The sequence below is a fragment of the Mastigoproctus giganteus genome, chromosome 5 (genome assembly GCF_048544385.1).
Source record: "Mastigoproctus giganteus isolate SK-2022 chromosome 5, ASM4854438v1, whole genome shotgun sequence".
Lineage (NCBI taxonomy): Eukaryota > Metazoa > Arthropoda > Arachnida > Uropygi > Thelyphonidae > Mastigoproctus > Mastigoproctus giganteus.
The window spans coordinates 182,659,504-182,681,640 of record NC_143579.1 but is presented as its reverse complement, the minus strand read 5'-3'; the positions used below and the strand labels follow the sequence as shown (position 1 = coordinate 182,681,640).

Here is a 22,137-nt window from a genome sequence, read left to right as displayed (position 1 = left end):
AGCATGCTCAATGCTGATGGGATTCTTCCTCTTGCTCAGAATAATCACCTGAGAGGGCATAAATTCAAATTGAGGAAAGACAGATGTAGGATAGATGTGCAGAAGCTTGCCTTTAGCCAGCGGTTAGTTGGTTGGTTGGTTGGTGGAACAGACTTCCATCCTTTGTTGTGGAAGTTGATAACCTAAATAAATTTAAGGCTGAGCTGGACAGGTATTTGGAACAAATGGAGGGGCAAAATGGGAGCAGGATTTTTTTTTTTGGATGATGCTGGATAAGCTTGCTTTCTTGCATCATATGCCTCAACTAATTCTAATGCTAATAAGTAATTATATGCCTGTAAGCTTGACTTTTGTTCCTGAGGAAATAATGAAGTCACTGAGTTAACAAACTACTGCAGGAATGCAATATTAACAAGAATGGAATTATATGGAAATCATGGATCTGTTAAAATGAAATCACGTCTGACCAATCCGATTAGCCAGTATGACACAGTAACAAATTAAATGCTAATAATAATTCTGAAGGCCTCCGTAGCCGTGTGGTTAGGAGCGGGAGTGCAATAGCACACCCTCTTTGAGTAGACTGGGGTTCAAGTTCCTGAATACAATCGATCTGGCAACCCGCACTGGACCAGCGTGGCAGATTATGGTCCATTTCCCTCAGCATGAATTGTTGAGGAGGCTTCCATTCTGCAGTGGGTTGATAACGGCTGCACTTTACTTTTTTTTTTTTTTTTAATAATTCTTACATCATATATTTAGATTTCAGTAAAGCTTTTGACAGTATTACGCAAGAAAGATCTTTAACTGAAACAGTGTGGCATTAGAATCAAGTTACTGCTATGAATAAAGATACAACTGAGTTCCAGAAGAAGCCCGGGTGGTTTTAAATGTGCTCTGGTCAATTTGGACTATATATTATTAGCAGTTTCTCACAGTTCAGTGCTGGCCCCCTTCACTGTTTACAATATTCATTAACAGTGATAATGGCATATCAAGCTTATTATCTAAGTTTGCAGAAGACACAATGGTTGAGGGGGTGATTAATGACAGGAATCAAAGCACACAACTGCAGCAAAGCCTAGAAAAAGACAGCAGATGAACTGAGAAGTGGCAATTGAGGTTTAACATTGGTAAAGACAAAGAATTATTGCTGGCAAGGTATCATTTGCCATCAGTTCCTGAAGACCTTATAAGGGTCTTCAGGAACTGGTGCAGTTCAGTGAGCAGTACAGATGGGCTGCTGGAACAGTTCATTGGATCCTGTCAATGATACACAGGATTGTTGCCAGTAGGGAAAAGGAGGTAATTTTCCCTTTGTACAAGGCAATGTGGTTGGGCCATATCTTAAGTACCGCATACAGGTCTGGAAGACTCATTTTAAGGATATGGATCGAATGGAATGGCTACAGAGAAGAGAAGAGAAACTAGATTACTCAAGAACCAAAGGGATAGGGATACTGTTAGCAAAAAAGACTTTAGTTATGCAAACTTGGAAACTAGGTACTTGCAAGGAAACTTGAATGAAGTGTTTAAGGCTCAAAATGGATTAACTAAACTTAACAATGATGATATTCTAATTCTTTCTTGGATAACACACAGACACACACAAAGACAAAAAAAAAGAGAACTGCTGAATGAGAGACATGCAAAAATTTGCTTTCAGCCAAAGAGTAACTGATTGTTAGAACAATCTACAATTCTACGTTATGGAAATGGATATTTTGAATAGATTTAAGGAAGAAACTGACAAATTACACTGAACAACTGATTTTGAGTCATATCTTGTTACATGCAAGAAAAAAAGTTTACTTTATAGATTTTTGGGTGCTAAACACGAAAATAGTGCTTAAAATGGCATTGGCTCTTTTTTTCGAAAAAAAAAAAAAAAAAAAATGAAGAATGTTTTTCATATTTATAGAAGGTATTTTTTTTATTTATATGGCAGTAAGATGTAGCTATGAATATACATGTATCAAATATGGGACCTTTTTACCTTTCAGTTATATTCAGTTTTGGGAGTATCCCTTTTCACACTTCAACAATAAATGGCTAACATGGCGGCCATTTGCTTTTGTATCTTTGTTCCATCACTGCAATGTCTTGATGGAAGCGCTCACAATGTTCATCACCGATTGCACCACAGTTTGGCGGGAAGAAATCCAGCTGTGAGTGCAAGAAATGTTTCTTCAATGACATGTTGAACCCCAGTTTTTCGTAAGAAGAAATGAGATCTTCAACAAGCTGCCTGTAGCAGCCAGATTTAACATTTTGAAAGGTGTTTCATGCCGATTTCTAGCTATCATTAAGGACATATTCAAACTGTTTGTCTTTGAAAAGTTGCCTTATCTGTGGACCAATGAAAATGCCTGCCTTAATCTTCTATGTACTAATTCTTGTGAATTTCTCTTGCAAGTACATAAATGTGAGACCATTCACTTCAAAAGCCTTCACGAAATTTTTCATGAGCCCCAGTTTGATGTGGAGTGGTGGAAGCAAAACTTTATTTGGATCTACCAAAGGTTTAAATGCTACGTTTGCATTCCAGGTGTTAATGATTTTTGCAGAGGCCACCTCCTCTTCTCGTAGTGTATATCCTTGGCACAACTATCCCACTCACAGAGAAAGCAGCAAGACTTAAGTGTAACCCTTTTGTTGTTCTAATAAAATGGTGATTACGTTTAAATCACCACATATCTATCAGAAGTATAAGTGGCACATATCTACCGCTCATACTTCTGATAGTGTACACCTAAGATGTTCTCCATGTTTGCACGTATGTATGTTTCTTTTTTGTGCATGGTATATGCAAGAGGTATTGAAGGTAGCATATTTCTATTGTGTAATAACACAGCCATGAGGCTAACCTTTGAAGCATCTATAAATACTCACCATTCTTCGGGAATGTGATTCAAGTTCATTTCTGCCATCAGACCATCAACATACTTACGGTGAATTCACCTTCCCTTCGATAGAATTTATCATAGTCTATTTCAAGTAAGAAATGTTGTCACTGTCACAGCATGATCTAGAAGGTTCCAATGTTGTAACCTTGAGGCCAAAAGCTCTGCTTTGTTCTTCGGCAGTTCAAGATCAATGATCAGGTCATTAAGCTCACTTTGTGATCTTTTGTGGTTCAGAAGAATAAAGGCTTGAACAATGTGGATCCCTTGACGTAGACAGCTGCTGTATTTCTTTGTGTATATCAAGTTGAAGTTCATCAGTGTCTTCATTACAGTGTACAGAAAAATGGTCAGGTGGTTCAGGAATAGGTAGTACTTCTCCATTAGGCACAGGATGAATTGGGTATGTCACTGTCCACTTTTTCTTCATTGCCATCCCTTTTCTAATAGGAGGCACCATACAGAAGTAAAGTCTGTGACATGATTTGTTGGCTTCCTCCATACTATGGGCACCGTGAAAGGCATAAAATGTCTCTTTCGATTCACCTATGTGTTGAGTTTTGATGAACAGGTAGTACATCATGTATGGAGCCCATTTCTTGTCTTGGTCACCTACTTTACACCCAAAGTGCAACAAGTAGGCCTTTTTAATGGCTCGAGGGGGGCTTTACTAAAGCTAACATGACTTCTCCACATACGTAACAGAAGTCATCCACTCATCACCCACAATTACGGGGCATATTAATCTTACTCAACACACATACTGCATAAAAAGTGGGAATCTCACAGAGAACAACCTTTAACTGAGAACAAATCACCCAGTACCTAGCCGTATTCAAATATTACTGCAACAGAGTTGAAGACACATTTGAGGCGACGACAACTTATCATGTGATGCAGAGCAAGGCGACGATCACGTGATAAGAGCATGATCGTGGTGAAACTGCAATGTCGCCATGCGTTTTGCAGAGAGCCATAGTTGATAATTTAGAGTAACTCGCTACTATGAGACCCCAACTGTAACTCGAACACAAGAGCCAATCGACAAATTTTCATGTGATTTTTGTGTTCAGCAACATAAAATTAGTCACGATTGGGTATTTTTGTTTTCGTAATATATTACATGTTGACCAGTGTTTGTTCTGGTATGAGAATTAAGACCATTTCAATGGTCTAAATTCCCACAGCACCTTAATTCAGATCATGGAGTTTGAATTCTGGTACAAGCAAAAACAGATGAAAGGACAAGACGATCATTATAAATGTTTCAGACATAAATAAGCTCAGCTATTTGTGCTTAATATTTATTGAAATGTGCTCCTCTAAAATGGCTCAACCACTGGGTTACTGGAGTGCAGATTTAAATGGCACAGGGACTACTACGTCCAAATTGCATCTTCAACTTTAAAGTAACACTGTTCAACAAAAAATTATTTGAATTTGTTTCCTTTCTTAAAATAGGCAAACTTTACTAATTTTGGATCGAGAAAAACAAATATATATGACTTGAGAAATTTTTTATTAGCTTTTCTTAGTTTTTTCTTTTATTAGCTTTTCTTTTATTAGTTTTTCAGATACAGCACATTTGTTATTGTCTAAGAATACAGTAATTTCAGTAGTAGTTGGAGTGAAAAGTAATATTAAAACAATCTCATATTTACATTTTCTTGATACAACATAAATCACAGTTGTTTTTAATTAAAACATAAAAAAACAAGAACACAAGAAAACTGCACAGGAACTGAAAGTACTTTTTCAAAATGTGGCCTATTCACGACAGCGCCTTCTATTCACTTGTATTCCACTTCTGGGGCATCTCTTGTTACTGTCCAACAGCAGTCAGCAAGCATGGAAGCATTCCACCTACCCTGATATCTTCTTTCCATTGCTGAAATGTCTTGGTGGAATCGCTCACCATGCTCTTCACTCAATGCACCACACTTGTCAGGGAAGAAGTCCAGATGAGAGTCGAGAAAGCGGATTTTCAATGACATGTTGCAGCCAAGAAATGTCTTGGTGGAATCGCTCACCATGCTCTTCACTCAATGCACCATAGTTGTCAGGGAAGAAGTCCAGATGAGAGTTGAGAAAGCGGATTTTCAATGACATGTTGCAGCCAATATTGATGATACTTTTCTAGGTTGTTCCCAGTCTCAACATAGTTTCCAGCTCTTCGGTTTACCAGGAAGTCAAGCACAGCACTTTTAAAGGCTTCCCAAGAGGTGTTCTCATTACACTGAAGGACTCACTCAAAGTTTTCATCCTTTAAAAGTTCATGAATTTGCAGACCAAGAAAGATTCCTTCCTTAACCTTAGCATCACTCAACAGCGGAAATTGTCCTCTCAGGTACTTCAAAGCTTCTCCATCCTGGTTCACCCCCTGAACAAAGTTCTCCAAGAGTCCCGGTTTGATGTGTAAAGAGGGTAGAAAAATTTTGCTTCAATCAACCAGAGGATTGTGCTGGACATTTTTTCCCCAGGGTGCAGATTTTCTCTTATAGTGTGAGGACCTAGCCCGACTGTCCCACTCACACAGGAAACAGCAGTACTTCGTGTATCCCTACTGCATGCCCAGCAGTATAGCAAACACCTTCAGATCTCCACAGATCTGACATTGGTGGTCTTTGTACTTCATTGCTTCCAGAATTAGTTTCATATTCTCATATGTCTCCTTCATGTGGACAGCATGGCCTAGAGGAATTGAAGGTTGGTTGGTTTGAAATTTTATTGGCGCATTAGCAACAGTGGCTATTATGTGCCAAGAAAAAGGTAAAAATAGATCCTGGTAACTTTAAAAGAGGTTACCTAGTCAAAAGATTATGTGTAAGATTAAAAGGCGGTATATATTCTAAAAATATAAAGCTTATTTTATATACATGTATATAAATTAGTAAGATGTAAAAAATTAAAAAGAGCTTACACCGTGTCATTGTCGGATAATATCTGACTGAGTGTATAAGGTTCAGTCAGATGGATAAAAGTGGTAAAGCGCATATTATTAAAATCTGGGCACTCGATTAAAATATGTTTCAGGGATAAAACTGTATCACAGGACTCACACGTGGGGGGGGGGGGGTCATAAGCCCTCAGCAAGAAAGAATGCGTCAGATGACTGTGTCCTCTGCAGGTCCGTGCTAGAACAACTTCCTCCTTACGATTTCTGTGGAAAATAGACTGCCATCAGATAAAGCCTGTAATTGACGGTTCAATTACAGGCTTTATCTGATGTAATTTATTGGTTGTCTGTCTATTCCATGTATCTTGCCAAGATGTGAATCTTTTTGTGTATTACTTGCCTGTAGTTATATAGGGGACTGACAGGCAACAATTATCAGAAGGAATTGTTGATTTGGCAGTGTCAGCCAAATCATTTTCCCTAATCCCAATGTGACTGGGAATCCAGCAGAAGCAGATATCATATTCACGTTCAAGGAGAGAGTGAATCTTCTGCTGAACTTGAGACAAAACTGGGTGAGGATTATATCTGACAGATAATAAAGCCTGTAAGATGCTCAAAGCATCTGAATATAAAAAGAACCGTTGGTGCTGGCATTTACTAATATGATCCAAGGTGCACTGTTAAGCATGCAGCTCTGCAGTGAATATGCTGCATTCAGAGAGAATTTGCTCTGATATAGTGGTGTCTGCAAAGACAGCAGCAGATCCTACATAGAATTCTGACTTCGAGCCGCATGTGTAAACTGGCACGAAATCAGAATGTTCAGCTTTGTGTGATGAAAAAAGCTGCAGGTAGACAGAAGATGGAGTGTCTGACTTCCCCCAGTTTTTAAGGGAAAAGTCACATGTTGGAACGTGAGCATGCCAGGATGGAAGGGGCTGATTTGGTGTTTGGGCAACCTTGTCTAACTTGATTTTAAGTTCTTTGAGTAGCACTTGGATACGAATACCAAAAGGACGATTTGCAGTCTGGGCATTGTACAAACTTTCCCATTGTGGCTCAAAAACGGATGGCCACATCGGATGGTCTGGCAGGGATTTCAGTTTTAAAGCATATTGAAGAGACAACTACTTACGTCGAAGTGATAATGGTGGTTCATTTGCTTCAACGTATAGGCTCTTGACAGGAGATGTTCAATATGCCCCAGTAGCGATACGGATAGCCTGATGATGGATAGGGTCCAGTCATTGGAGTATACTGTCCCTGGCTGAATTGTACACCTGGGACCCATAATCTAGTCTCGATCGCACAAGTGCACGGTAAATGCATAGTAGGGTGCAACGGTCTGCACCCCAAGATGTAGAGGACAAAGGGTGAAGAATATTAAGACCTCTCGTGCACTTTGTACGAAGTTGACGGATGTGATCTAGAAAAGTCAACTTTTTATCAAATACGAGTCCCAAGAATTTTGTATCTCACACTACTGGAATACCATTTTGTCCAAGCTTTAATTCAGGTTCAGGATGAAGATTATGCTTACAACAAAAGTGTGCGCAAATGGTCTTCTGCAGCGAGAACCTGAATCTGTTAGCAAGTGTCCAGGAATTAAGGCGATTAATGGCACGTTGTAGTTGTCTTTCAATAACCCTCATGTTGCATGACTGCCAAAATATGCTCAAGTCATCAACATAGAGGGTGTTGTTTACAGTTGGAGGAAGTTGTTCTGTGATGGAATTTACTTTGATGGCAAAAAGCGTGACACTTAATACCGATCCTTGCAGTACTCCTTTCTCTTGGCAAAATGGATGAGAGAGTGAGGATCCTACATGAACTTGGAATGATCACTTGGCTAGAAAGTTTTTAATAAAAATGGGGAGATGCCCTCTAAGACCAAGGTCATGCAAATCTTTTAAGATACCAAATCTCCAAAAGTTGTGTCATACGCTTTCTCCATGTAAAAGAACATTGACACCAAAAGTTCGCATTTTAGGAAAGCATCCCAGATGGATGTTTCCAGTCTAATAAGATGGTCCAGAGTGGACCTGTTTCTGTGGAAGCCACACTGAATGTTGGAGATAAGGCGGTTTGATTCTAAATACCAAATTAAACAAAGATTAACCATTCTCTCCATGATTTTACACAGACAAGGTCAGAGCAATAGGACGATAATTAGTAGGGATTTTAGGATCCTTTCCTGGCTTCGCAAAGGCAAGAACAATTGGCATGCGCCAGGCATCCGGAAACTGCTCTTCAGTATAGATTTTGTTATATAAAAGGAGCAGGTGATCCACAGATGTTGGGGAACAGTGCTTAACCATGTCATAATGGATTCCATCTGGTCCAACAGCACTTGCTTTAGAAAGTAAGAGAGCTCTTTTTAATTCCTGCATAGTGAATGGTTCGTTGTAGGAACAAAAGCCCTTTTAGTGTGAAATTTAGTGCCTGTTTTTCTCTTTTATGTTTCAGGACCAGAAACTTTGGGGAATAGGATGATATCCCAGAGATGTTTGAAAATGTTTCCCCAAGAGCATTGGCTATTGCAGTGGGCTCTGCAATAGTGCATGCATTATAGTTTAGGATCGATAAGGGGTGAGATGTATATTTTCCCTTCATTTTCCAGATTTTATCCCAGACCACCTTAGCACTGGTAGACTGGGTAATCGATGACGTAAAACGGATCCATGATTCCTTCTGGCTGTGACAGCGAGTGTACCGAGCTTTGGCTCGTGCGCACTTAAAGGTGCATGTCCATGGTGGGATATCGGCAGAATATCCCCCATGCTTTGTTTTGTACCTTTCTAGCTTCTGTACATTATGAATTCCACCATGGTTTGGGAAAAGATGGAAGCCGGGTAGATGTTTTTGGGATTGCAATTGCAGCTGTATGGACGATGTTTTCTGCAATGTGACTGCATCATTGATAGGCTCCTGACTGACCATAGTGATTTCAAAATTTGCCTGATGTTGAAAGGCATTCCAGTCAGCCTGATCAAACTTCCACTGTGGTAACCTAAGAGATATGATCTCCCAGTGTGTAAGCAGGTTATCATGGGAAAGTGATCACTTCCATGTGGGTTCTCCTCCAAGTGAATGAAGGGAGAAGAGAAAGGGAGCAGACAGATAGATCAATGGTAGAAAACGTACGGATAGGCATGTGGAAGAAAGTGTTTGTTCCAATATTTAGAAGGGAGAGGTCATTGTCATTTAGCAAATGCTCTATGACTCATCCCATGATCTCCCAGTGTGAAAACAGGTTATCACGGGAAAGTGATCACTTCCATGCGGGTTCTCCTCCACTTCCCAAGTGAGTGAAGGGAGAAGAGAAAGGGAGCAGATAGATAGATAGATCAATGGCAGAAAACGTACAGGTAGGCATGTGGTCATTTGTTGTTGTTATTTGGTTTTTAGGAGCATTAGCAACTAAGGCCATATTGCTCCGGTGCGGTGGTCATTCCCTGACCTTTCCGCATGCTCCGTATTTGGTGGTGACGGGCTCGAACCCCGGTCTAATCAAGAAGCGTGTGCTCCGCACTGCTGCTCCTTCCCACCTGGCTACGGAGGTGCCTAGGCATGTGGAAGAAGGTGTTTGTTCCAATATTTAGAAGGGAGAGGTCATTGTCATTTAGCATATGCTCTATGACTCGTCCCCTTCCATTGAAGCTAGCACTACTCCACAGGGTATTATGTCCATTGAAATCCCCGAGAAGTAAGAAAGGGGGGAAGACAACTGCATTACAAGATCATCAAGGTCTTTCTGGGAGATGTCACTCCCAGGGGACAAATAAATAGAACAGACGGTTAATAAAAATCCCACTGTAAGGCGAATTGCAACAGCCTCTATGCTGGTTGTAAGTAGCAAAGGCTGAAATGGGATCTGGTTTCTGATGGTCCTCCGTGGGCAGAACCATCAGAAATTCTATCCTTACGCAAAAATTGTGATGTTATGCATGGTGGGTACACCATTTGCCTTTAGATAAGTCTCCTGCAAGCATAAGCAAACTGGCTCGTGCATTTGCAGGAGGGCCTTGATGTTATCAGTATTTCGCCAGAATCCATGACAATTCCATTGTAGGAATTTAGCCGTTATTTCGGCTTGGTGGGTCCATCAGGCAGCTTCCGAGGTGCTGAGGGCTTACTTTTGTCAGTCTTGGATTTATCTTTTTTGGGGAAATACGGACGCTGTCCCACGTCCATTTCTTCCTCCACAAAGAGTTCCAAGACTGATTCGTCTGGTACCTCCATTGTTTCTGGTACTACTGGTGGCTCTTCTTTACCATTTGGTTTTGGTAGTGGTGGAGCACTAGGAGGTATGGATATGGCAGGAGTGGCAGCTGACTGTGTTTTTTTGGTGGGCTTTTGTGAACTCAATAAAGAGCGTGCAATCAGAGTGAATGACTCTCTTGGTGGTATAGTCATCTCAGTTTGTGTACCGATAGTGCACGTCACAAAAACCTTCTGAGCATATGAAGGCTTCCCACTATTTATTAGTTGGATGCATTTTCTAGCCTCTCGGTAGGAGATTTGGATCTCTTTTTCATTCTTCCACTGCTGTCATGCTCTCCTTGGCAATTTACACAAATCGGTTTGGAAGCTAGACATTCCTTGCTCTTCTGGTCTTTTGCACCATCTCAAACACAGGCAGGGTTACCACGACAAGCTGTTTGTGAGTGGCCATATTTTTGGCATTTAAAACACTTCAGTGGGTTTGGAATGTAAATCCTCACTGGGCAGTTTAAGTACCCTGCCTTGATGGAACTTGGAGGCCATGGGGTGTTAAATGTTAGGATGAGAACTCTGGTAGGGATGAGATTCCCATCCTTTCACAATGATATTCTTTTGACAGCCATCACTCCTTGTTCTTTCAATTTAGAGCAGATCTCTTCTTCGGAGATATGAAGAAGGTCCCATTCTCAAATGACACCTTGTGAAGAGGTCAAAGTTTTGTGGGAGGGGGGGATAGGTGATAGGTATTCCCCCTACTGATGTGGCTTTCAGGATTTTTCCGTCTGTTTCATATTTGTAGCTTCAACCAAAAGGTCGCCAGAATGCAGTCGTTTTACAGATTTAGGTGATCCTGCCAACCCTTCTAATACTTTCTGGATAAAGGGTGATATCTTCCCAACTGACTGTTCTCCGGTGGAATGGAGAATGAGGAAGAGCAGTGTCACTGATGGCGGTGCATCCTCAGTTCTGGCTCTTTATACAGAGGTGTTTTCTGTGTTATCTCGATTAGATATGGGCCTTGTTGGGGCCCCAGAAGAAATAGGATTTAAATTACTCATATGAGTAAGATAAAAATTTCTGATGCCCTAAGTACCTCACCCATCACGGAGCCCTTTGAGGGGATGCCCACTCGTGAACTACCAGGTACTGCGTACACAAATGGGATGCCAAGTTCGCTTAGGAGCACCATACCCACATTTCCAATAAGCCTCAATCCTGTCCCAGGACCAAAGGGAGGGAGACATTGGAACGCAGTTGACCTTAGCAATAAGAACCACCCACCAATTGATCCCAGTCAGGCCAGTCCGGGACCACCAGTCTTGCGGCCAAAGTGGTGTATCAAGGCTGGGCCCCTCAACCACCAGGATCCCCCTCTCCGAGTTTCCACTGTTCCTTGATGTTTGTGGCACACGGCTGAACACACCGGATTCCAATGATGTAACCCTGGAACCAAGGTATGGGCGCTGGATGCTGCTGGTCTTCCAGATTAGCATCTGGAAGACCAGCAGCATCACTGGGAGGTCCCCTCACCACGTACAAGGGAGAATTGAAGGAAGAGCATTGCCATTGTGGAGCCAAACAGTTTTCATGAGTCTATGAATAGCCTCCAGTCCTGTAGGTTGTGCTCCACATTCAAAGCTGTCATCAAACCATTGACATCACAGCAGGCAACAAGGTTGTTTTCACTTTTAAAATATGGATTCAAAGCATTTTGCCTGCTCCTGTACAAGGACACCCTGACATTTGGTTGCAGAAGATTCCACTGTTGGAGCCTTGATCCCAGAAGCTCTGCTTTATCTTTCGATAGATCTAGGTCTCGAATTAGATCACTTAGTTCACCTTGAGCGATTCTGTGACTCACTCTGCGACTCTGGTTCTGGCACAAAATCAGGATCCTGTGATGTTGAAGGCCCAGGTTGACCATCATTCCTCACACTGTCCCCATCTTCGTCAGATTCCAAAGTGTACTCTTCTAGAGGGTGATGTACAGGCAGATTATCCCCATGTGCCACTGGTCGGACAACTGATGGGATGTTAGGGTATTCCACAGACCACTTCCTTTTTTTTTTTTTTTTTTTTTTGACATGCCATGCTAAAGAGGAGGCACGTTACAGAAATAAGTCATTTACATGATTTGAAGGCTCCCTCCAAATTATTGGGATGGCAAAAGGCATTGAACGTCCTTTGTTATTCAACCATCCACAGAGATTTACAGCACATGTGTTGCAGCAAATATGAGGTGCCCAGCATTTATCTTAATCCCCTACCTAACAGCCAATAAGGTAGTAGGCTGTCTTCACAAGTGAAGTCAATTGGCATTTCTGAGTGGAAAATGTCACATCACCACAAACATAACAAAAAGTGTCACCGTTAATGTAGCATCCTGGCTTTTTACATAATTTTTGTCCATAAATATGAAAAAATAAAAAAGAGAAATCAACATCACTCATAACATCACTTGCAAGGTAAATGATACACAGAAATACAAATACACAAATTAAAAAAATAATAATAATAATAATAAACGTACCATATTGATTCCTGTTTCAGTGTTACCAACCTATCTATTCTCTAGACTCCAAAATTCCCTAGTATTCACAAATATTCCTCTAAATCATAAGAGGGGCTATATTGTGGAACCAAGAGCTAACTAAGAGTTTTAAACATTATATTCATTTTTCTCATTTCTCATGCTGAAATCAAGAAGAATTGACTATTTTAAAGCCAGAAACATTTTTGGTGTTGACCAGTGTAATCAACAGGGTAAGGAAAGAAATTTAGAAAGAAATCAATAGGGTAAGGAAAGGAACTGATTGCTTTTAGATAGGTGAACAGCTTGTTTAAATTGGCGTCATATCCAATGATGTTGCTTAGACTTGGTGATTCTGTCACGTCAGCAAGTGATCAGAATGAAGAGATTCTAGCAATATGATAGTGAGCACATTCCAGAAGGATGTTTTACATTAAGTATAGAGAATGGCAATGTAAACAGTGTGGTAGATGATCACCCAGCAACAAGAAGAGATGTGTTAAATGGGTATGGCCAATTCTTGCTCTCGCCAATAAAATTTCTTTTTTTGATGTATCTCACCCATCACTAACTACTGAAAATGCTATCCATTTTCAGCCTCAGTATTTTTTCTGATACTGTTCCCCCAAGGACACTGTTTATATAATTATGCTGGGGATCCTAATGGAAACAAGCAAATACACAGCAGTGCCAGGGTTAAGAACAAAAAAGGGGTGCATGTACACTTGAGTGTACATTAATGTAAGGGGCATAGCAAACAAATGCTGTCATGTGTTCACACTTATAAAAGCTACCAAATGTGATGTGTTTGAGGATTACAAGGTATCCTGTGGATCCTAATGCAACAAGCAAATACATGGGAAGTGTAGGGGGTTAATGGCAAAAAACAGGTGCATGTACACTCGAGTGTACACTAATGTAAGGAGCGCAGCAAACAAATGCCGTCACGTGGTTACACTTGTAAAAGTGGAATGTGATGCCTCTGAAGATTATAAGGCCTCCTGGGGTCTCTAATGGATTACATGAGTAGTGTCGAGGTTAAGAGCAAACACAGGTGCATGTACACTTGAGTGTACAATAATGCAAGGAGCATAGCAAACAAATGTGTGAATCTGAAGCAGTGGCTAGTTCATCAACTATGGACATTGTAGAGATATTGGAAACACTGTGCTACTCAGACAAGGGATGAAGAATCTGAATATGGAGAGTATAATGCATACCGAAAAAAGAAAAAAAAAAGATAGGACAGGAGGGAAGGGGGGTATGCCCTTATTTTAGAAACACACAGAATAAGGCAGTGCACCCAGATGATGTAGGTAGCCAGTACAATGTTGAGCCAGTTTGGTGGACACACGCACTGGGAAAACAAAAACGAGAGTAGGAGTACATTACAGATGAACTAACTGTGATGAGTATAACGAACAACTATACAAATAGTTTGTCAGTAAATCAGAATGTCTTATAATGGGGAATTTAAACTCTCCACTTGTGGGTTGATCACTCACAGAGTAGCAAGACTTTTCTGGATTTATTAGATTGTTTCCTACATCAGCATGTTAGAAAAGCAATGACAAAACAAATAATCTTGATCTGATTATCAGAAGTAAACCACTAGATGGAAGTGATCAGCATATTCATCTGGGATTTACTTAAAGTTGTAAGGGCAAAGGGAAGGGCTTTCATAAAGGTCACTATAATGGTCTCAGCCAGTTTTAAAATTTTATACAATGGTAACAAATGATGTTACTAACAACAAATTCTAAGCGGGAAGTATTCAGGAAAGTAACTGCAAAAGCTACTACTTTTTATACCAACTATGAAATACTGTTCAAGGTTCATACCTAAATGGATGTTAGATGAGACTAGTGAAGAAAATGCATGAAATTCTCATAAATTAACATAATAGAAATCTAGAGTAGGTATATTATAACTAGTCTGCAATGAAGTCAAAAAGATGGTTAAGCAAATGAGATATCTCTAGCAAAGAATGCAAAAAAAAAAAGTGGCAGACCTTTACTTATGTAAACACTAGAAGGAAAGGGATGAGTCACATTAATCCGCTAGATTAATGTGAAGCCTATGATAATCATAAGCTAGTCTGTAATCAAGTCACAAAGGAAGTTAGGCAAGCAAAGGCAGATTGCAAGAAATCTTTGGCAAAGGATGCTACAAAAAACAGAAAGGACTTCTTTAGTTATATAAACTCTAGAAGGAAGAGGATGAATCAGATTGGCCAATTTGATATCGATGGTTCGACTGTTGATGATCCTGCAGAAAGCTGACAAACTGAATGAGTTTTTGCATCTACATTAACACTGAAAAATAGAAGACAGGGCATATGAGTAGCAGTAATCCAACAATAAGTGGGATTACTGCTACTCATTTGCCCTATCTAGTGGGGAAGGAAAGGGGCTTGGGAATAATTGTGCAGTCAGACATGAAGTTCTCTGAGCACTGCAGATAGGTTGCTAGAACAGAACATGGGATTTTGTCAATGATATGCAGGAATTTCACCAGCAGGGATAAGCAGGCGATTATCCAGTTGTATAAGGCAATGGTTATGGCATACCTTGAGTACTGCATACAGGTCCAGTAGTTTCATTTTACTAAGGATGTGGATCTGTTGGAATAGGTGCAGAGAAGAGCTATGAGATCAGTGAGGGGAGCAAAAGTGTACTCATACGAAGAAATGCTTTAATTCTGCAAACTCCAGTGTCTCTAAATAAGGCACCTGCAAGGAGATTTAACTGACTTGTTTAAGGCTCTCAATGGATTGAGTAAAATAAATACTGATTCCATCCTTCCTCTTGACTACATATGAGAGGGCATAAATTCCAACTAGGGAAGGATGACTGCAGAATAGATTTGAGGAAATTTGCCTTCAGCCTGCAGATAGTTGATTGTTAGGACAAACTTCCAGAACAAATTTGTTTCTTCTTAAATAATAAATTTAAGTTCGCAGATGGTACAAAAGTACCAGATAGATAATTAGAGAGGAAGGGGGGGGGGGTTGAAAATGCTTTTTTTTTTTTCTTTTTTTTTTTTTTCTGATGCCATATAAGATTGCTTTCTTCCATCATTTGCCACTACTAATACTAAATTTACCCTTTGTCTTCAGTTCCAACCTCAATTATATCCACTTCTACCTACAATCTGCAAAAACACCACTTATTTCTCTAAAAGAGTCTCAGCAATCTCAACCTCTACTCACCTTTGCTATATACTTATTATTATCTATATGATTTCAAAAGTGGTAACTTGTGTGTATGTCTGCTCTGATACTACCTGTCAGAAACTTCCTAATTTGGAAATTCCTCCTTTTGATCTCCACATCTCAATACTCCACTGTAACAAATTCATGTCCTGCCTCAATCATCCTCCAAATTATAAATCACTTGTAACTTTTTGGCTTCCTATCTCTGAAACCTCACTTTCTACAATCTAACCTTCCTAACAGTGAGCCAATTTTCCTTGGTGATTTTAATGTTATATACTACTCCAGCTGGCTTCAGTTTTCTAGTTTCACCTAGCCATCAATGATAAAGCCTTTACAATTCCCAATGATATCACACAGCTTGTTCATTTAATTACCAGAGCATGAGACAAACCTAACCACACACTTATCAAGTTGATCTTTTTTACACCAGCAGTCCATGAAAGTAGAAGGCAAATGATCCTGTAGGCACCTCAGAACAAAACTTGGTGAGAGTCTTCTCTTTCTTTCTTTCTCGCTCGCTCTCTCTCTCTCTCTCTCTCTGTGTGTTTTCTATTAATTTTTTCCTTGGTTGGATTTCTTCCTCATATCTTCCAATTTCACTTAACACTTAGGGTAGTAGAAAATGAAAAAGACCTGGGAGTAATTGTGCAGTCAGATATGAAGTTTTCTGAGCAATGCAGACAAGCTGCAAGAGCAGGTCATGGTTTTGTCAATGATATACAGGAATTTGCTAGCAGGGAAAAGAGGTGATTATCGCCTTGAGTACTGCTTACAGGTCTGGAGGCCTCGTTTTAGGAAGGATGTAGATTTGCTTGAGCATGTACAGAGAAGGGTAACAAGATTGGTGAGGAGAATAAAGGGATCCTCTTACCAAGAGAGGCTTAAGTTCTGCAAATTGCAGTGGCTGGAGACCAGGCACCTGCAAGGTGTAAAAGGCCTTGAATGGGTTGAGCATGCTGAATTCTGATGTGATTCTTCCACTTGCTCAGATTACGAACCTAAGCGGGCATAAATTTAAATTGAGGAAAGACAGTTGTAGAATAAATGTGCGGAACTTTGCCTTTAGCCAGCAGATGGTTAATTGCTGGAACAAACTTCCATCTGTCATTGTGGAAGTTGATAGCTTAAATAAATTCAAGGAGGAACCAGACAAACTTTTAGGAATGGTTGTGTGAATTTTTTTTTTTTTTTTTTTTTTTTATTATTATTTATTTTATTATATATATATTTTTTGGCTGATGCTACATAAGCTCATACGCTTGCTTTCTTGCATCACATGCCTCTATTACTATTTCAACATCTGCTCAGATAGTGTTAGTGAAAATATTCTTGTATGGATGAAATTCTGTTATTCTGCACTCTAACCTAAAATCTTGTTCTTTATCTAAACCTTGGCTTTCCAATAATTGTACTAAGAGTTCTTAGATTACTATCTAAGATAATAATGTACAATATCTCAATTGGCTTCTATCCAAATCTCCAGCTAAATTTTCTGCCTATACTAAAGCACACAACAGATCTAAAACTTAATAATCAATCCAAACTTGATTTTTAAGAAGCTAAGAGTAGAATCCTACTTCGTGACCAAATGGTAGTCAAGCATTCTTGCCAAAACTACTGACCGCAACTTCTATCAACCTATGTACCTACCTCTGCCTGATATTTCTATTGCATCCTCAGCTAAAGATAAAGCTGACTTACTAGAATCCTATTTTTCATCTGACTATTATCTACGAGCTGGATAAATCAACTTCTACCCTACCCAATACACTACACTTGTCCTCCCATAATCTTCTGACAGGAGGCTTAAAGAATTCTGAGCATACTTGACGCCAAAAAAAAATCTCAAGTTCCTGATAGCATATATCCTTTTGTTACTAAGACCTGCGATCCTGAGTTCGCTTCTCTTCTGTCTGTGTTGCCATTTTACACTTCATTCCACTGGCATTTTTCCTTCTACTTGGAAATTTGCTGATTTACAGTCAGTTTTTCAAAAGGGTAACAAATACCTACATTCCAATTATTGTCATATTCAGCTAACTTCGATTCTCTCCAAAGTAAAAGAGAGATCCATCAACCACCAACTCTCAAACTATCTCAAAACTGTCTATCTGATTAATGCTCACCAACATGGATTCCACCAGTGTAGAGCCATTGGGGATATACTGGCTTATGTTGCTCATCTTTGGATAAATTTAATTGAAACATTTGGTGAAACTGAAGCAATTTCTCTTTACATTTTAAAGAGTCACTTCACTCATTTAAAACTACAGCATAAAGTAAATACATCACACCAGAAAAATTGCTTCAGAAAAGTAAGTTCCACGACTCAGAAAACCCAAAATGGTATGAGAGCATAGACATGATTATATGATATAAAGTACCTTCTATACAATCTAGAGGACAGATTCAAGCACCAAAGTGGTCTCTTCCAGTATGCTAAAGTGGATTTCAGCAGTTGCAAGTTAATCAACTTACACCTGACAAAAACAGGTACACTGTTTCCTCAAATATCATGATATCAATGAAGAACTTGGCCTGGTCACAATCCATGACAAACCAAAGTGTAAATTCAATGTTTTTCTGTTAATGTCATGATTCTGATGCTCAGTCAGAAGTAGTAACAAGTTGCACAGAGCATTATCATCTAAGACATTCTCAATGACAGTACAGTGGCCACTTGTCACTCATTTGGAGATGTCTAGGTTCAAGTCTGATGATAGATATAGGAATTTCTTAAGGTCTCTTCAAATTGCACTGTAGTTAGCCAATCACAGCCAAAGTAAATAGCTCCACCCTCAATGAGTTATTTTTTCAGCCTGCACAACATGTAAATCAGCCTATGAACACACACTTGTATACATGATGCACAATAGTGCATTATGGCTTAAGTTGCTGATGCACCTAAAAATCAAAAACATCATCTAAGGCCATACTATGTTATTTGCATATGTCTGTACAAGTATGTTCACAGCCCATTGTTTTTTAAATGAAACCACAAACACAAAAGACCCTATAGTACTTAGTACTGTGTGCAAATTAAGGGTAGAGAAGCTGAAATTATCCTTCCTTTAAGGTCAAGAAAAAATAAGGAACAACTGGTGTGATGTCATCTAACTATTCTACCTTGTTATCAGAATGAGATGCCAATCACCTTGGGTTGAGGTAACTCTCAAATGGTCACTTCTGATCTTCCTACTGCCCTACAATAGAGAATTTTCAAATGATAGCTTTCCTTAAAAGAGAATGCCTGGTTCTAAAACCAACCATCCACATATACTTTACCATTATGTCATCAATGGTACATTTTTTCTTATGTGACAATTATAAGAAATAAAAACTCAAATATTATAATAGGTCCATATGATAGTTAATGTAATTTATATTTTTGTATAATATTAAGTTACTAATATATTTACATTCTCATATTCCTTCAAGAGGATGAATATTTCCTGTTCTCCAGAGTACTTGTTATGTAAGGCCAGGCAATCTTCATATAAAGAATCAGTAGCTAAAATAGAAGGTAATATTAGGAGTTGCACTTGGCTAAGTTGAATGTTTTTTCTTATTTCATCTTAAGGTAAAATAATTTCAATGTTGTCTCAGAGGCAATGTTGCTAATAAGGCAATAAAAATTTATGAAAATTAATTCTGAAATTATATGAGGGGTGATCATAACTGCCACTACAGGCGTTCTCCCTGATCGCTATTGAGCAGATTCCACATGTGCATGCTAGTACTTGTCAAGCTGGTGCTGAGTGAAGAGTTTTTTTAGCCACATGTCACTGATGATTGTTTTGAAGCAAGTATCAGGTCAGACATGCAGATTGAACAGTGATATGTGGTTCTTTATTGTGTCAGATGGGTTTATATGCATCAGAAACAGTTAAAGAGATGAATGAAACATATGGTAAAGAGTGCCTTGGTAGGACGGCCATATTTAAATGGGACAAGCAATTCAGTGAAGGCTGTAAGTCTGTTGAAAATGATCCAGGGCCTGATCAGCCTTCCTCCTCAACAACTACTGAGTAAATTGAAAAAGCCAAGAAAATATTGGATGAAGACAGGTGAATTACACTTTGTGAATTAGCTGTTAGAATGTCCATTTCATACAGTAGTGCTCACAATATTGTGAAAGATCACCTGAAAATGTTGCAAATCTGTGCCCACTGGATTCCACAAAATTTTACTCCAGAACAAAAACAGCAAAGAGTAGACTTGTGCAAAGAAATGATCGGTCATTTTGAAACAAAGGATCAAAACTTCTTAAATAATAAAGTGACTTGTGATGAAACTTGAATTTTTCACTAGGATCCAGAGACAAAACAACAGTCGAGTGAGTGGAAGCATTCTGATTCACCAAGACCTAAGAAATTGAAGCTTCTCGTTCGGCCGACAAATAAATGGTTTTTGTGTTTTTTGACATAAAAGGCATTCTTGTTACACATTTTGTGCCTCATGGAACAACTCTGAATAACAAAGCATACGCTGAGATTCTCAGTCAAACTCTGTCCCAACATTTGTGAGAAACGTCAAGAACTTTCCGGTGCAAAAAGGTTTCTCCATGAAAACAATGCCAGGCCCCATATGGCTAATATTGCGCAGCCGGTGATCAGCACCATAGGTGCTGAGGTTTGCCACATCCCCCTTATTCACTGAACTTAGTCCCGTGTGATTTCTTCCTGTCTCCATACCTGAAGAAAGCTCTGAAAGGCAAGCATTTTGTGTCTGAAACAATGATGCTCACAGAACTATAATGGAAGCACTTTGCAATCTTTCAAAAAATAGCTTGCAAGAAGCATTTAATGCATGGGTTTGACGGTGGGGCAAAAGTGTGTAAAGTTCAAGAGAGTATTTCGAGAAGGAGAAATCCACAGAAGATTCAGATGATGACAATTAAGATAAGGTCTTGCACCAGTCCACGAATGAAATGATCACCCCTCATATAACCCATGCAAACGTTAGTTATGAATGTATTTAGTAATCGATGCATAACATATAATAAAGGAAAAAATAATGTTTAAAAAAAATTAATCCTATGATTCAATGTTATTTCAATCAGGATATATAAAACATTTTCCTTGAATTTTAACCCTCCAGTGGGTAGACCTATTTTTTTCATGAAGCAGTTGCACACTCAGAAAAAGAAGCCCCTTTTTTATCATTCAAAATCAACAATAAATAATTCAGTACTGTGTACTTTTGGTGCCATCTTTATTTTTAATCTATTATGAACATAAATGTGAAAAATCCATTTTTGTATGTGAAACATATATGCTGAGTTGTCTTTGCATTAGCACACCCCCTTGTGCACAAACACTGCTCTGTAATGCTGCCAAAAACTCAAAGTCATGAGCAGCTGATATAAGATTAATCAACTTCAAGGTTTTCAACTTCGAACGTGGAATGACTATAGGGGTAAGGCATAGAGGTGCCAGTTTCTCGCCAACAGCCAGCATCATAAAGTGCTCCCATTTTGTGATACCACAAATCTACCATGGCTGGGTCAACAGTGATTGAACAACCAACCAAATATCATATGTGAGACACACGTCTTTCACTTCCTCTCTTTGCAACTTGACTTTCTCCAGTCCAACTTTCCTAACAGTGAAGTAATTTTCCTTGGTGATTTTAATGTTCACAATTCCAGCTGGCTTCTGTTTTCTAGTCACACCGACCCAGCTGGTCAAGATGCAATTACTTTGCAATTACTAATGACTTTGCACAGATTGTTCATTTACCTACAAGAATACTGAACAATCCTAACCATACAGCCAACACACTTGATCTTTTTCTCACAAACAACCCTTCTAAGTACACGGTCGAAGTGAGTGGTCCTTTAGGCACCTCAGATCACAACTTGGTGATGTCTCTTCTCCAATGGAGCCTTTATCTCATGGCTATTCCCAAACTCGTGTTGTTTGGCATTACAAGAATGCAAAATGGGATAACCTACGAGATTTCTTTTCTTTTTTTTTTCCTTGGTTGGATTACTGTTCCAAAACTTCTGATGTCAACATTTGCTAAGATCGCGTCAGCGAAATTATTCTTGTAGGAATGGAATCCTTTATTCCACACTCCACTTTAAAATCTTGTCCTTTATCTAAACCTTGGTTTTCCAATAAATGTGCTAAGGCTGTTCAAGAGAAGACATTGCATATCGTAATTGGCTTGTTTCCAATTCTTCAGTCTCATTTTCTACCTACACCAAAGCTCGCAACAATTGTAACGCAGTTATTAATCAGTCCAAACTAGAGATTTTGAACAGACTAAGAATAGAAAACTTGTTTCTTGGTAGCCGAGAATTCTGGTCTCTTGCTAAAGTATTGGCTGCAACTTTTGCACATCTCTGTTCTCACCTCTG

At 39.3% G+C, this 22,137-nt stretch overlaps 1 protein-coding gene across 1 annotated transcript in view; it reads right to left on the bottom strand.

The window, feature by feature from the left end:
- Positions 1-22,137, bottom strand: part of Nup107 (nuclear pore complex protein Nup107) — a 446,410-nt gene that overhangs the window by 324,515 nt on the left and 99,758 nt on the right. The window contains exon 6 of the mRNA XM_090373566.1: positions 19,193-19,284. Within this exon, the coding sequence (XP_090229692.1) occupies positions 19,193-19,284 (92 nt within the window). The remainder of the gene's footprint in view (positions 1-19,192; positions 19,285-22,137) is intronic.